A 17962-nucleotide genomic window follows, 5' to 3' on the forward strand; every position below is an offset into this window, starting at 1 on the left:
ATAAATAATGTATAGCACTTCTAGAAATATTGGTGGTGATGAATAATAAGTAAGGTATATGATCAACAGAAAATGTGTTATTGATGTATAATATTTGCATGATGTAGATGCATCAATTGAAAGCAGTATATTTGTTAATCTGTATTTAATAGACCATCTTCATTTACTTAATTCTACATTAAAGTTTAATATTATAGCATATATAAATTAAACAAAATAAACCTGCTTTATTTGGCTTTTTTTTCCTGCTCTTCCCAACTTATCTGAACCTCTGCCTTCATTTTTTCCTTTGAAATGGAAAAGAAAAATCTGTGCAGCAGATGCTCTGGCAAATTTCTTGATTGTGCTGTAAAGTTTTCAGATAAATTTTACCTGCCCCTGCATATCCTGGGTGTGGTTGTCACCCTGTGGAAGCATGTGGAGGAGTGTTTGTTACTCTTCCACCCCACAGTGGAATGGAGAAGAGTATTGTTTCCACTGCAACACTCTCTTCTTCTCCTCTCTCCCTGCACAGGTGCTGCTGTGCTGGAGCTCTGCGTGAGTGGAGCTCCATGGAGTGCAAGGGAGGTGCCATCCACTGTATAGCCTGAAAATATCCACATGGAAATCCAAGTAGGAGATAATAAGCTGTATTATCTCCCTCTGAGTCTCCTCTGTAGCAACTATTGAGTATCCACAGAGAGAATATACACAATGATAGTGCAGGTCCAATGTGAACCACAGACTATCCGCTATTCTTTGGCTCATGGAAGAAAGTAACCTTCCCACTGGTCCTTCCAAAATTGAGGGTTTCTAAAGCTTTATTCTTCCATACACATGCTTAGCTTTATCCCATGGGTTATTTCTGTACTGGGGACAGTCTGGCCCCTGGATCTTAATGGAACAGGATCATATTTTTACTTTATTTTATTTTCTCTGATATCAAAAACCATCCTTTCTACCCTTCAATTCTTCCACTCACAGTTTAAGACAGAACAGAAGGGGAAGAATCCAACTTCTATCAAGAATGCAATTCTGACTTGCAAAGTGCACTAAGTTACACAGAAACAAATAAGAGACTCTTGAAGTTTACAAGAACTCAAGTCATCCAAGAGTGATCTAAAGAAGTGATAGAAAGAGGAGATTACCTTAATAATCAACTCAAATCAAAAAACATCCAGGAAGGCTTAAGAGTGCATAATGGCTATTTCTGTACTTCATAAAAGAGGCCTTGAGACCAAAAATGAAACTGCAGACCTATTTAAAATCAGCTGGGTGTGGGGAGGAGGGAATAGATGAAACGTAGGATAAAAGTCATATTTAAGAGAGGTTTCAGAGTAGCAGCCGTGTTAGTCTGTATTCGCAAAAAGAAAAGGAGTACTTGTGGCACTTAGAGACTAACAAATTTATTAGAGCATAAGCTTTCGTGAGCTACAGCTCGCTTCATCGGATGCATTATGAAGTGAGCTGTAGCTCACGAAAGCTTATGCTCTAATAAATTTGTTAGTCTCTAAGGTGCCACAAGTACTCCTTTTCTTTTTATATTTAAGAGAGTGGCCAGCTCTCACCAAAGTTAGTTATTCTAAGAGAAAGTCATTATTATTATGTATTACTACTTGATGAGCAACGTGGTGCCTCATCAGAATCAACACCTCATTATGCTAGTTGCTGTACAAACACACAGCAGAAGAAAGTTCCTGCCCTAAAGAGTTTACAACCTAATACAAGATGTAACAAATAGAAGAATAAACAATTGGAGGGGATAGTAAGTAGGGCAGATTGAGGTTAATGATAGGAATATGTGGTTACATAGATTAACTGTAAATACAGTAGCAGGTTTTCAGTTGATTGTGTGGATGTTTAACATATGTATGCATAAAAGCAGGAATACTCATGATATCAGGAGTCCACACAGGCCATCTACCAGTCCATTAGTAAATACAGAAACACATATAATGCACATTCAAAATTCAGGACACATTTAACCGTGTGATGTACTTAAAGGAATGTAACAGGGCTAGCCTCATGCAATGAGTACACAACATGTTTGCATGTCCAATTTAAGAGCCAGTGGCTGAAAATTTGGGCCAAGGGATTGAACACTGATGAAAAGGTAGCAGAAAAGAAGGCAGAGTGTGGGAAGAAGGGAAATTTTTGAAGATATGTGTACAATTTCCTTAAAACTATCTGGAAGCCTGGGAGGACAGTGACTCGAGAAGGCTCTAGGCATAGGTGGTACAGTGAAGCATAGAGGAAGAGACGTGTACACACACTCAGGTTTATGGATAATACCATTATCCTGATAAAATTCCTTTTTCAGTATAAGAAGAAAACAATTCTCACTGCGATTCTTTACCATTGTCACATGGAAATAATTGTTTGCATGTTGCTCTCATTCTTCATAAGTTTGATTTAACTTTTTAGAATGCAAGTTCTAGAGGGCAAGGACTTTATCTGCTGTTGCATCTGTACCTCCCCTTAGCACATTAGGGGCACTGTTGTAATATAAATAATAATTGCTGTGAAAAGGAATGACAAATGTAAACGACCTAGTGGCTGATTGTGGAAGCCATTTTGCAAGTCTGCAAGTGACATTTAATTAGCAGTCACAGCAAATAGTAAGGAGCAATGCAATCAGATGAAGTACCTAGATCATTAAGTACTTGGGCTAAGAGATGGCAAATGCAGATAATTGTTGAGTAATAAGTCTCGCAGTAAAATGCACTAAAAAAACCCCAGTGAATATCTGCTAAATGGTAAAATGATATAGCATGCTGACTAAGAAGGGAGGGGGGAATTATAGAGCACTTGAAATGGAAAATGGATGGTCCCAGCTGGTTGGTTATAAATTAATACAGTAGTGATCAAATATCTGTAATAGTGATGGTGTCAACCTTTTCTGCCTTGCTGAATAACATGAGTCCTATTAGGATGTACAATAACCACCCATGAGAAATGGAGACAGTCCCCTATTATTTGTAAAAGGCTGGAAAATTCACTAGAGCACCACTAGGAAATGGACTAGTTATTTTAATAGGTATTTACTATGTATCCAGCCTCTGTCATGTTTTATCCTCAAGAATTTTAAAAGTTAGCTTCAGATAAGACATTGAAATGTTTGGGTGGATAGTCAATGATTATCAGGACTTCCTTGGCCTTGGATTGAGGAAGCAAATCTTGTGAGGAAAAGTTCTTTGGCACTTAAAGTATTTGTTTGTACATCTTATTTTTGTAAAATAAACTGCCTTCGTCATAGTCGTATCTCTTGCAAATCCAGATGAAACTAGGAAGTGTAGAGGTGTGCTCTAATAATTTTTAAAAGTTAACCTAGCATTTTCCAACTTCAGAAAACTGATTTTTGTCTGATGTTTTGAGAATCAGGTTGGTTCTTGCTTTCTAATCATTTCTCTGTTCTCTAATTATTATGGTACATAATCTGCTGCTCTGTACAATGGCCAACATACCATCATCAGTTTGTCATTTGAGAAACAGTGCATAACCCAAACAGAAGAATCCACGTTCTCAGTGACTTTGGGGCTGAGTCAGGATTGAAATACATTTAATCACTGTCACATGAACGTCTCATAACCCAGAAATCCTAAATACCGAAATCAGATGGTTCACTAATAATACATGTACAGTATTCTTTCCTTCCCACTAACAAGATGCTTGGAGAATCTCAAAATCATCTGAGATCAGACATTTATATTGATAAGCAAATGACACATGATTGAAGTTGAAAAGCTACAGTCTGTGTGTTGTTTTATTTAGGTGCTAAAAGTGCACAGTCTGTGACTCTGAATGAATGTAATCTCTCTTTCTCTCTGTTATGCTGAGAAGTTATGATGGGGGCTTGGCTCTCACTGACACACACCTGTGTCCAGACTTCTCTTTCTTAATGTTTCCCTTACTATCGCAGCCCAAAGCCGATGACCTGTATTGAGGTAAGAGGTGATCTTTATTGTATTATAAAGTTAACAGCGGAGGTTCACTGTGCCTCCTCTCTTTCCCTTTCCCTGTCTCACTTAAGGGACTATTGAATTGCTGGGCAAGCAGCCAGCATAGATCTATGTCTCATGGCATACAAGCTGTTCCTGGAAGCCTGCTTTCTCTTATTTACAGTGAATTGAGCTTTGCTTCCAGAACTCCAAAAACCTCTTTGATTGGCAATCTTGGAGACAAAAACACTTTAGATTAAAAATTGAAGCGATTTAAAAAAATTCTTTTAGGACATTGTCTGATTTTTTTCCATTCAAATCTGACATGCTAATTTAGCCAACACAATGTGGAGACCATTCAGAAACCCACACGTTGTTGAATGTATCTCACAGAGAAGGCACGTCATGTCTTTGCAGTGCCACTGCAGCAGGTGCACCATATTAGATGACAGTTGCTACAGTAAGTGCATAGTTCCTGTGTTAAATAGAGCAAAGCCTCATATGATGTCTACATAGCATTTCCTCGGAGACAGACAGGCACACCTCCTCCAGTATTCCCAGGGAGGTTAAAATTTTGCTTCTCGTATTTGAGTGCAGGGGACTAGCCTAGATGATCTCTCGAGGTCCCTTCTAGTCATACAATTCTATGATGATGATTTATGTACTTTTCTTTGTCGTGAGTTCACCGTAACCCATGTCCCGTTGCTACCTGACTCTCTTCATTTTTCAGTCTGTAGCCTCCAGAGGTGTGAAATCAGAGACACAAAATAGAAGGTACAGCCCTGAGGGAAAAAAAAAAAAAAGCAAGAGCAAGGTAGCTGTATGCTTTTATCAGGGGCTGGTGCAGCCCCCAGCATAAGCAAGAGCAGTTTGGAGGATGCTTTAATTTATGGCAGCCTTACCTGGGCTGCCTATGTGCTGCTTTGCTATGGCACAAAGTGCTATGATCCACTATCGGCCATGCATAAGGCTGCTTACATCAACCTCGTGGTGAGCCTCCCCTTGGGGGATTCTTCTCCAGATATAGTGTCCCCTTTATAGTCCCATATATACCATTGGAGCAGTATAGGGTGGCAGAGTGGGGGCTAGACTCAACTCCATAGAATCATAGAATATCAGGGTTGGAAGGGACCCCAGAAGGTCATCTAGTCCAACCCCCTGCTCAAAGCAGGACCAAGTCCCAGTTAAATCATCCTAGTCAGGGCTTTGTCAAGCCTGACCTTAAAAACCTCTAAGGAAGGAGATTCTACCACCTCCCTAGGTAACGTATTCCAGTGTTTCACCACCCTCTTAGTGAAAAAGTTTTTCCTAATATCCAATCTAAACTTCCCCCATTGCAACTTGAGACCATTACTCCTTGTTCTGTCATCTGCTACCATTGAGAACAGTCTAGAGCCATCCTCTTTGAAACCCCCTTTCAGGTAGTTGAAAGCAGCTATCAAATCCCCCCTCATTCTTCTCTTCTGCAGACTAAACAATCCCAGCTCCCTCAGCCTCTCCTCATAAGTCATGTAGTCCAAGGTGTTTCCTGACACAAAACAATGTCTTTTATTGGAATAAGTATTTTTCCTTAATTTTTTTTAAATGCCAGCAATGTATTTTGTTTAAAACTCATGTTTGCATCAAAAAATCACAGTGGACATAACGTACTTGTTGTATTAATCAGTACATATTTATCCTCGGATTAATCTTAAATAGCAATTAAATGAAAGGTCGCATTAAAGCAAGTTTAAGGATGGATTGAAAAATAAATAGAGGCTGTTGCATCAGTATTGTAAGCTCTCTTTAGTCTTAGTTATAAACACAGACTCACCATAAGATTGTTTTCAGGCATATAGAGCAATAATCATTAATGGGTTTACTTAAACAATAACATGTAAGATTTAGGGGGGGTTCCAAGGCAATGATGATGGACTTGTGTCAGTGTAGAGAGGTGACATCACCATCAGCTCCATGTTGTAATGACTAATGCAGTTTCATATCTGGGTCATATCAAGTAAAATAATGTTCTGTGCTGTTTGTTCAGTAGCCAATCAGTTTCATGAATCAATTCTCAGAGTTTCATTTAACTTAAGTTTGTAAACCAAAATAACTAAGATTATGATAATTGGTAATATTTTGGCACTCCTAAAACTTAATGGAGTATTTTACATGTTTATAATTTAGACTGGCAACTTTACAGCTAAATATTGACATAATTGCATGCATTTGCCTTTCTTCTATAAAGCACTTAGCAAACCTTGACTTCTGAAAGCTGATGTCTCTCTGATTTATTTTGACATGATAATGATAGGCATTTCATTTTTCCACTTGCCAGTTTGTGTAATTTGACATCTGTACATAATTAAGAACACCCATCTTTGATGGATCAACTATTAGGTGAAATCTGATAGTCACTAGAGGTCTGATTTGCAGAGAAGCAGATGCCCACAGCTCAGTCAGCTTCACCTTCAAAAATCAACCCATATGTTTCCAATTCACCACTTGTTTGGCAAGCAGTGGGAACTTTGCCTGAGAAAGGAGACCTGAATAGGTACTATGGGGAAAATCATGGTCCCATAGAAGTCAATAGCAAAACTCCTGGCGATTGCAGTGAATCCGAGATTTAACCCAATGTGTTCAATGCGTCATGTTTTGATACCTCTTGGTTTATTGTCAAATGAGGTCTCAGTTTGTTGTGTGTATAACCATGTAAACATATGAATAATCCATAATCATCACTAAGGCTACAATTGAGTCATGGGTATTTTTAGTAAAAGTCATGGACAGGTTATGGGCAATAAACAGAAATTCACAACGGTGACCTGTCCATGACTTTTACTAAAAATACCCATGACTAAATCATAGCCTTGGTGGTGGTGATAGATTATTCATATGTTTACACTGTTAATGCAACAAAATGAGACCTCACTTGACAGTAAACTAAGCGGTATCAAAACATGACGCATTGAACATTAATTATGGGGGGGCTGTTATTTGTGGGGCCGCTGCTCTCGGGGGAGGACTAGGGGCTGCTGCTGGGGGGCCAGGGCCAGCGGCACCAGCTGCCAGAGGCCACCCCGGGACCGCTGGGCAGCGGCCTGTGCAGCTGGCCCCAGGGCCACTCAAGCAGTAGCCAGTGTGGCTACTGTGGGTCACCCAAGCGGCTGGTTGCAGAGTCACTCCAGCGGTGGCTGGTGTGGCTGTCTCTGTGGCTACCTGAGCAGCCAGCCCCAGAGCCAGCTGCTTAAGCAGCCCTGGGGTGAGCCACACTGGCCCCTGCAAAAGTCATGGAAAGTCACAGAATCCATGATTTCTGCGACCTCCGGGATGGACATGGAGCCTTAATTGTTACCCAATGAGATATTATAATGCTACAAGTATAGTACAAAAATAATTTTCACAGCTTTCCTTCAGTTCATACAACACGTTTCTATTAATAAAAAATCTTTCACTAAATATGAAGCAAATGCAGTTGAGTGGCAACCAGATTGGTTCCTGTTAGTAGTACTTTTCACTACAATTGTACTGGCCAGTCTTATTACTAACTGACTTTGGTATCAGTGGTAAATAAAATTGTTCTATAGGAACACACTAGTTAAAACTCAGTAAATAAAATAAGTATGTGGGTAGTAATATTCCCTCTTAAAGAAACCTAAATACAATAGCACTGAAAACACAGGATTTATCTTTCACCATTCCTTTTACCACTTTATGACCACTGCCTTATCAGTGGACATAACTGTATCACAATGACTTTTGTAATATCAAAGGAAATGGAATACTTCCATTAGAACAACGGTGATCGTCTGTCATGGCTCGCTGGTAACCATACTGGAGTAGTAATGCAGTGGAATTTTGGAACACTTAATTCCAAGGAGGTAAAATATAAGCAGCATCTCCACAAACGACATGATACTGTGTTCTTCCATACAACACATCTCTTGTGAAAACCTGTTTATTTAACAAAACTTTAGTCATGATTGCAGTTAGTCAATATTGCAGTAATCTCCTGTTTTTTAAATGAATCCTTTGCACACTCCAAACTATATTGCTTTTCATCCAAGGATATCAAAACATTTAAAAACGTTAAATTAATTATACCTCACTGTACTCTTGTGAGGTAGGGAAATATTTTAACAACAATTACAGTTGGTGAAATAACTGACCTAAAATTAACCAACAAGGGCTGGGACTACAGATAAGAAGAACTCCTGACTCCTAGGGTTGCTCTATAACCACGAAATCATACTCAACACCAGACTTGAATTGAACATACAAAAAAATTGCATTTAGCCTTGACTCAATTAATTATTTGTGAACTGACTTTGACTTTTACAAGTTGCTAATTATTCAAAATTGATGTACACTTTATGTGGAAAACATTTCAGAGTGGGTCATTTGCAGTGTTCTCAGCTCCGATTATTCTGTGGTATGATAGGTCATCAGAGCCATATGCTTTTCTTTAAGCTTTTCACCTGATTGAATACTTTATAAAGAAGCAGAAGGAAATCAAAGTGACTTTCAAGTTACATGACTGAGGCTTGTGCAAACCTTCACTCTGATGAATCTGCACAAATATTTGAGACTTTTGCTGCCTGTGAATCAAACAACATCAAATGATCATTCACTGAAAACTAACAGAAAGGGATATGAATACAATCAAAGTGAATTCATGAAGCCAAATTCTCTCCTAGTAAAAGTCAATGCAGCTTCATTTAAGTCAGTAGAGCTATCTTGGTTTAGACCTGCTGAAGCTTTGGCCATGACTTTTATGCAAATGAATATTTGAAAATACTTTTTTGCTCAACACCACCCCCTCCACACACCCTCTCACTCTCACAACTGTAGAAGATTATTGAAGTTTAAGTCCAGACATCAATACACTTTTGCATCAAGTACATCAAGTCCTGTCTGAAGATTATTGTGATTAATAGTGTGACTGTACTATCTGCAGCAGAAAATATTGACAGAAAATGTCAAAACAAAGTTGGGATTTTCAAACTGTATCCTAATCCTTGCCTACTTTTTATTTATCACAGTTTCATTCCCATGCTATACCACTTAAGATATCACATACATCTCAATATTTGGGTAGCAGTAATTCCCACCTTGTTTGGACATAGATGAAAGAAACTCAAGAGAGTCAATAAATTGATAGATTTGCTGATCCTTTCCATATTCATACCTTTTTCGTTTCCTAGAAAGGACCTCATACAGCTTTAATCACAATAGAAGTGAATTACATCAAACCAGTAATAACTTTATGTTAAATGTTCCTTTCCATATGGAAAAAAAAATCTAGTTTACAGTTTTTTTATTCAATATTTGAATTTCTTTTAAAAACACTATTAATGTGTCTGCTTGAAGTACCTCTATTTTCACTGCACTTATAATTGCATGTGTGAAAAGTAACTAAAATAGCACCTGCTGTAGTTGTGGCTGTTGTCTCTAGGGACCTAATGTTTCAGTGACAAGCTGAGAATTGGGATGATAACATCAAGAAATGTTATTAATCCCCTTCAGCTCTTAACTGGATTATTTTAAATTACATAGATGTCTGTGAAACCAAGCCATTCTATGACACCTGCAGGACAGGTAGCCATATGGTATGGTAGCTCAATTTTTAAATGCTATAAAAAAATCCAGTATTGAAGGAACCACATAGGACATTGATTATTCTACAGTTAATATGCAGCCAAATGAAATGTAATGACATGCAGTGGCCCTTTGTCATGATCCTCAGGTCATCAGAATTCTAGGTATCATGTGGCTTGTCAGGAAACTAATTTCTTCTGAGTAGGAATGCTATACACAAGATCTGCCTGTTGCCTCTATGACAATGATGTCCCCAATAAGCCATGCCAAGAAAAATTACCAGAAGCAGATTTCCTCCAGCTATTATTTGTATTTGAAATATTTTTCTTGGTTTTTGAACACTAATAATGCTGGAAAACTAATCTGCCTGAGTCTAGCCAGGCCATAGAAATAGAAGATTCATGTGCAGCTATTCTGTTCATCTCCTTAGGAGCATTTTCATATTTACTTACTTAAGACATTGGCCTTGGCATCAGTTTTTCCATGAAAAGTTTAGGTGCTGTAAAACAAATTAGATCAGATTTTTTTTCTGTTGCTCATATTAATGAATTCTCTTTTCTCTTTTTTAGAGAGCCGACATAGGGATTTCTGCTTTAACCATTACCCCTGATCGGGAAAATGTGGTAGATTTCACAACCCGTTACATGGACTACTCAGTGGGTGTACTGCTTCGAAAGGCTGAGAAGACAATGGACATGTTTGCTTGCTTGGCACCATTTGACCTCTCCCTGTGGGCCTGCATAGCTGGCACTGTGCTTCTGGTAGGACTACTGGTCTACCTCTTGAACTGGCTCAACCCACCACGCCTGCAGATGGGATCAATGACTTCTACAACACTGTACAACTCCATGTGGTTCGTTTATGGATCCTTTGTGCAGCAAGGTAAGAAGCAAAATTCATCGTTAGTCCAGAGGAAAACATACATGCTATTCCAGCTACCGTGGATTCTTAGGACCCATGCTATACCATGCATCCATGAAGTCTAAGCCTTTGACATGCAGCAGCCTTCTGTATGTGTGGTGAAAAGCTATGAATTGCTACACGCTAGCCTGTTTTACTTTGTATTTGTCTAATCCAAAAAAGGCAATGTCTGTCACCACAACTCTCAGAGCAGAGTAATTCTAATCTTTTACTAGCAGGTTACTCATAAATAATGTTCATCATAAGCTCTGGTGCCAAATCAGACAGAAAATGTTTGAATTTAGCTTTGGGTCTAAATTTAAAATCTTCACTTGTGCACTAGGGTCCAAGTGTTATGTCTTCTGCTGACTCATCTCAATATTTCTGTGCCTCTTTCAGTCTCACCAAGGCTTCTCTGATCTTATTGGATACTTTCTCTGTCTCTCTAGCATTCTGATTGACTCAGGTTAGTCCTCAGTGTCATTTATACTCTGTTTCTTCAAACTCATTCCCCTATGGCAGAAGGTTAGTTAGATATCCCTGAAGGATCACTGACCCAGACTTAGTAGATAAACTTTGTGCCACTATGTCTTAATATTCTGACATAGAAATTAGAGGTTAATACTACTCCAAATCAGAATCAGAAAACAAAATCAAATATAGGCTCTGGAGAGGAAAGTAGAAGATGGAGAAAACTAAAAATAGTTGGACAAGTAGAACAACAGCCTTTAGCATTTGTAAGTGCAGTCTTTCATGGGTCAGTATAGGCACCATAGATGCACATGTCTGCTAATCCATGGAGCATCTGCTGTATAAACAACCATCACTGCTGCAGTGTCAAAACTCCCACATAGCTTGTGGACTTAAGCTTGAACCTGTATGAAATTCTATATATAAAGTGCCTTCCATTGACTTTGGTATTAAGAAATGGAATATTTTAGAAATTGCATTATTAACCTCTTTGGTAGTTGTCCAAATGGTCATGGTGTACGAGATACCCCATGATACAGAAAGAACCCAGTTTGACTTTCAAATCCCAGCTTGAGTTTGCAGAGTTGACAGTTAAGAAAACCAACTTTTGTTTACTGAGCAAATTTGATAGGGACTCGCTGAGATACAAGATCCCGTCTGTCACCTTAAAACGCTCAAGCTCAGCTCATGACATTGGCACTGAAGTTTTTCCCAAATAATGTGCTGCCCACAGCCTAGGCATCAATTGCACCTTTCAGATGGAACCAGTTTTTCAATGGATGGTGTATATCACTTCTGTCAAATCCACAGTGCTGTTCTACATGGGATTATTGCTGTTGACCCCACCACCTGTACCCCATCCCTAACATCCTTAACTCCCTGTGATCCCCTAAAGCTGCATATTAAACATTTCAAAGAGGCAAAGTTTGTTTAATTATCCACTTCAAGTTCATGAATTATCTGAATGGTCCACTTTAGCCCTTCCACGTAAGTCTCTGTTCCACAATGTATTGACTTGTTTTACGTTATAGCTCTTTGAGGCCATGACCCTCTGTTGGCAGATAAAAAAAAAAATTCCCAGCCACTCTCGTGAGCAATAGTAAACCAATATAAAAGGCCAGGAGGGGAAAAGAACGAGCACTGGAGGGGAGCATGGAGTGTGAGAGCCACAAATGAAATAGACAGAAACTAAATAGTCCAGATGACAGATGGGCAGAGTTGGAAAAAGTGAAGAAAGGACATTTCCTCAGGAGATTCACAAATGCCGCTTTTGCTGATAGGATGAGGAGTGTGAGGAGTTACTCAGTACAAATAAATGCTACAGGAGGGACGTGATGGCTGATAGCACAAAAACTACTGTGGGAGGCAAGCAGAGGAAGCCCACAAGTTTGGAAAGCTGAGAGAGGCTTTTACTTGAAAAGAGAGAGAGCTTACCCCACCATGTGAATTTTCAGCACACACTTCTCACGATCCTCTGTGAGAAGTGTGAATGTTCCTTTTGTTTCTGTTGCATGTGTAGAGTCAAGGAAGACGTGTCTCCTTCAAATAGCAGGTGGAAGGACATCCCTTAATTTGGTAGAAGAGAAAAAGACTTGAATTTAATAGGGTTGATACAAAAATATATGAAGTTTACAGACTGATTTAATCATGAAGACTCAGAGGGTCTCAGGATTCCAGTGCAATAGCAAAAGAGATTCATTTATAATGTCATCCAGTATTTCACATTCAATTTGTATGTAACAAAAACTGTATTAGCTGAAGTTCTATTGTTTACCAACCCGAGTGAATACAGGAAAAAATGAAAGTAATGTCCATTGACAGATTAACAGGCTATAGTGGTAGGTTTGCCTTCTGCATTCACTTGTCATCTGCTTTTCATGCAGCAAAGAAGTTGCAGAATTTATTTGTTTTAGAATACCAAATCTGTTGCTGTTAATTGTGATTGACACATCTTAACCAAGGTAGCATGGGACATTTTAAATACTGTCACTTTCACTTAAGAAGTCCTTCAGCTGCTGATTTAAAACATGACAAGGTACTCATTTCTGTTATCAAAACATACAGCCACAAATATTTTATGTCCTTCACTGAAAGAAATAAAGCTGCACGATCCTAAGACTGCTAGGGCTTTGGTAGCACTGTATTTTTTGCCTAGGCCTACCAAACATGTCCTGGCTTCTTTTTTCATGTTTTATGTAAAATAAAGATACTTGAGCACAGAGGCTGATTGCAGGCTTAACCACATATTTAAATAAAAAACAGGCCTTTAGAATAAAAATATATGTTATGCTTTAACAAACTGTGTACTCTATTTAGATTAGAACAGAAGGAACTGCTTTTACCAGTTAATTCTAAACTAACTAAAACCTGTGCCATTTATACAATAGCTATGGTCTGTTGTGATAATTTGTATTTTATGTTAAGTTTGGCTTGTTGATGTGCTTTTCAAATCCTGTTTGTAAGTTGCAAAAAGAAAAGGAGTACTTGTGGCACCTTAGAGACTAACAAATTTATTAGAGCATAAGCTTTCGTGAGCTACAGCTCACTTCATCGGATGCATTTTTGCGAATACAGACTAACACGGCTGCTACTCTGAAACCTGTTTGTAAGTTTTAACCTTTGCACTTTCACAAGGTCAAAAACACGGGCAAAAATAAACATGTTATTACCCTACACTAGAGTCAGATGGACAAGTCTGATGGTTGAACTGTGACTGTGAATTCATTTAATCTTTAGCAACAAAAGTTTAGTTTTTTTTAAGTGTTTTCTGACAGGCAGACAGTTGAGCAAAATGTGCAACTCTATTCACTTTTAATGAGTTACACAAGTGTAACTCAGGGCATAATTTAGCATACAGAACATTTATTGTTGGTCATGATGCATGAGATGACACATGATACAGAAAGAACCCACTTTGACTTTCAGATCCCAGCTTGAGTTTGCAGAATTGTCAGTTAAGAAAAACTCTTGTTTATGGAGCAAATTTGATTGGACTCATTGAGACACAAGATCCCCTCTGTCACCTTAACCACTCAAGCTCAGCTCTTGACATTGGCCTTTAAGTTTTTCCCAAGTAGTGTGCTGCCCACAGCTCAAGCATGAACTGCACCTTTCAGACGGAACCTGTTTTTCAATAGATGGTGTGTATCCCTTCCATCAAATCCACAATGCTGTTTTTACAGTCTCTTTCCAGAGTAGAAATGTGATTTAACAGGAAGACCTAATTCCTTTGTGTGTCATGTTCTAACACCTCCATCTTTTGTGGGCTAATGAGGATAAACAGCTTGTGAGTAGGCTTCTGAGCTTATGAAACATGTTGTGCTGTGCCCTGTTCGTTGAAAGAAACCGTAAATGGAAGCTAAATGGTTCCAGGAGTGGATGGACAATGCACCTATTCTACCTATTCGAATAGAGAGGTGTATAGTACAGTACGTCAAGAAGCAGAACACTCCTACTATGTGGATTATGAGGCTGCTATATTGGTTTTGTCTCTTGCTCATTTGTCCTGAACCCCTGACAGAAAGAGCCACAAAGATTAAAACAAAAACAAAAAACAGTAGAAGTTGAGTCAAAATCTTTCAAACTCATCTATGCATGAGAGGCATCATTGGTGAGTTTGTTTGGTTTAAAACCCGAACCATTCACTCAACACTGATGCAGACCATTTGTATGTTTCCAGTTATTGAACAGCAAATGTGTATCCAGTTTATTAAAATACCTTACCTTACTACTGCACGTATCCATTGTACTTGATGTCTAATAAAACTCATTTCCTTACCCCAGTATAATGTGATGTGTCAAAGGGAGAAATAATTTAGTACTCTTGGCCAACTAGTGGCATGGGTTGAGTTACACTAAAAATAAATGCTGATCGGCTCATAGCTTTGTGCAATTTAGCCAGGCATGAAAATTTGTAACACAACCCTTCTCTCTGTAAGCACTTTATCATCATGTGGATTTGCCTTACACAGAATGGCCTGACTAAAAATGGAGTACATGAATAGATTCAGATTGCGGAGAATTTGAAATGTATGTTGAAGTTTAGCTTCATGATTTTTGAACTTATTCTTTTTCACTTGCTCATATTCAAGGGAAACTACCAAGTTGCAGAGGACTCGCATTGTCTGTCACAAAACCTAATATGAATGGAAATATTTTCATGGGTTAGTGTTTAATTCAGTAAAAACAGGTGTTTTTAGTTGCTGTTGTGGGTTGTTTTGTGTCTGTGTTCACAATTTTCTCTGTAATACTGGAAACCTATTTGCAGCAGAATTTGGGAGTTACAGAGCTCAGGGAACATGACATAAAAGCATGGCCCTAACCCTGGCCTCTCTACTACTGGACCATTTGCCTCTTCCTTCTCTCACCACATTTTCTTTCTCTGTCTCCCCACTCCTCATATTTTCCCTTCCATGCCGGTACGCCCCCGCTCTGGACTCCCATTGGTGCTCCCCATTTCTGCCACCTTCACCTTTATCCCTTCTACCCCTATTTTTGCTGAGAGGTGCACAGCTCACCCTGTAGCCAAGACATAAGTGTTAAAAATATCCAAAAATATCTTAATGCTATTGCTTATAACAGTGTTATGACATAATTTGAAAGCTTAATTTATTTGCTGTTTATGGCTTTTAGTTCTGATTAGATTAGAACTCTAGTCACAATTGGAGCTTTCTGACTGCCTGTCAGTAATGATCAATTATGTTCCTCTAAATGAGCAAATCTTACTGTTTTCCCTATTTAAATTCCATTTTATAAGATCAATAAGACTCCAAGCACTGGCACTTCTAGGCGATTATAGCACTTCTTGGAGGGTTAAAGCCACACAGCCTTCAGTCGTGTCTCTTTTATTAACATCCAAGGTGTGCTATAATCTTCTACAAATGCACTGCCTGAAGGGTTAGTTGCTTAATAAATTACTCTGTCATACTTATCTTCCTCCTGGCATATCCCTAGTAGCAGGAAACCATTACCTGTGACGTTCTTTTCTTTTGATACTTTCTCTTAATTAACTGGACACCAACCTCTATCGATTCAACATTTAGAGCAAAACTCTCTCAGTAAAACTGTTTTGAACAAAAATAGCACTATTGAAATGCTATGTGTTGTTAATTATTATTATTATGGCTGTTCAAATTGATGCCAGATCTTCAGCATAGACTGAAATTCTTCTGTAATAACTGACTCATTGTGACTGGGCTGAGACTCACCCCTGCAGCACCTCCCACTGGCACATCTGGGAATTAGATCAGTCCATGTGGAGCACCCTCCGTTGGTGGTGTCCCATCCGTCTTTCGCCCTTTGTTGGCGTCTGGACCTGCGTTGCTCCCTTCTCTTGCGGCGTCCTCTTCCAGACATTGCCCTCCGGCAATGCCCCCAAGTCCACACTCGCCCCCTTCCGGAGGGTGGGGGGGGGGATTTAACAGCAGTCTTTCCAGTTCGCTTCTGCCACAGTGGCCAACCACAACCCCTCGAGTCTAGCTTCTCTGTTCAAGGGCTGGTTACAATCTGTCACGGCCATCCTTCCATGGCCAGGGGCTGTACCAGGAAAAGGGGGGGGGACCAGGCCCGCCCACTTCTCTGGCTCCTGACCCAGGGACCCTGTACTGGCAGCCTCCCTGCCCTCCTTCTCTCCCCTTGTCTAACCCTCTGGCCTTTCACATCCTCTGGGCCCTTTCTATCAGGGCCCGCAGTCTGGCAGGTCTTGGGCCGGAGCCCTTCTATGCTCCCCCAAGCCTGCCCAGCACTGCTCTGTCTGAGATGCCTGTCTCCTACTCAGGAGACAGGCCTTCCCCCATGAAGGTCTGAGACAGACTGCCTGCTCCCTTCCTGGGCAGCCTTTATACAGGGCCTAGCCTAGCCCTGATTGGCTGGCTGGAATACTGGCCCTGAATGGCTCCCAGTAGGCCTTTTCCTGACTTGCTGCCCTTCTACACAGCCACTCTGGCCTTCTCTAGCCCTATCTCTCAGAGGGGTGTGGCAACCGCCTCACCACACTCATCTGTAGGCTAAGAGCATAAGAGGAATAAACGTATTGGCACCAAAGCTGTGCAGTCAAGAACCAAGCATGGTACTCACAAAATAAAAGTCTCATGGCATATTGGCAGGTAAACCAAACTCCATTCTTTCCTGATGCCTTTGAAGGTGGAACTAAAAGATATACTGGCTATTGTTATCAAGCTACTCTATCTCCTGAGCACATTACCTACAAACAAATCCATGTCATTATCTCAGTTGTCTTCATTCCACTAACAGTTAATCTACCAATTTATTTTTCTGTTATTATTAAACCTATAAATGTGTCCATGTATATGTATGTGTATTTAGTAGAGCTGTTACTTTAAAAGTGTCATTATAACCTCATGATGCTGTCACCCAGTGTTTTTCCAGACGCCCCTCACTGTGGTTCAGACCTGTTAACCACTTAATAAATTATGGGCCAAATTGCAAATAAATTGGTGGCTGTGTGTTGCATTTATCAAACATGTACAGAATGTTTGGTACATTTATGCATTTGCAAATATTTCACAAGTACATTTTGTCACTTCCGCTTGAAAATCTAGTCCTAGATCATAGTCAGTGTTTACGGTAGGTTCAGAGTTGTTGTTAGTCATTAAAATGCTAGTGGATTTGCTTGAAGTTACCCCCATATTGAAGGTAAGTGCTACGCAGTCCTGGCAGGAGCTTGAACTAATGGGTCGCTACCTAGCTTTTCATGGTGCTGTATTCATGGGACAGTATATTTAGACACAATGCATCTGAGATGCTTGTTATGAGGAGATAAAGGATGAATGAATCTGTGAAAGCCCAGAGAACATCCTCCTTCCCCAGAGACTAGCTCCTATCCAGATTAACTGACTGTGAGAAGATGATGTTGCTCTTGGTATAGTACAAATGTCGACTGGGGTTTAGTGAGGCAAAGTAGAAAGTATAATTGAATGCCTGGGAATCCATCCATAAGAGAAAAGAAAACTATCTCCCTCTCTTCCACCCCCCCCAAAAAAATTCTAAGTTAATTTTTTTTTATGGAGCAGTTTTTAAATTTCAAGGATTTTTCATAAACCTGTATAACATATATGACTTACAGGATGGATATATTT

At 39.5% G+C, this 17962-nt stretch overlaps 1 protein-coding gene across 1 annotated transcript in view; it reads left to right on the forward strand.

Moving 5' to 3' along the window:
- GRID2 (glutamate ionotropic receptor delta type subunit 2) overlaps positions 1-17962 on the forward strand; it is a 1041562-nt gene that overhangs the window by 841168 nt on the left and 182432 nt on the right. The window contains 1 exon segment of the mRNA XM_038399416.2: positions 10064-10376. Coding sequence (XP_038255344.1) covers positions 10064-10376 — 313 coding nt within the window.

Source organism: Dermochelys coriacea, chromosome 4 (assembly GCF_009764565.3).
Source record: "Dermochelys coriacea isolate rDerCor1 chromosome 4, rDerCor1.pri.v4, whole genome shotgun sequence".
Lineage (NCBI taxonomy): Eukaryota > Metazoa > Chordata > Testudines > Dermochelyidae > Dermochelys > Dermochelys coriacea.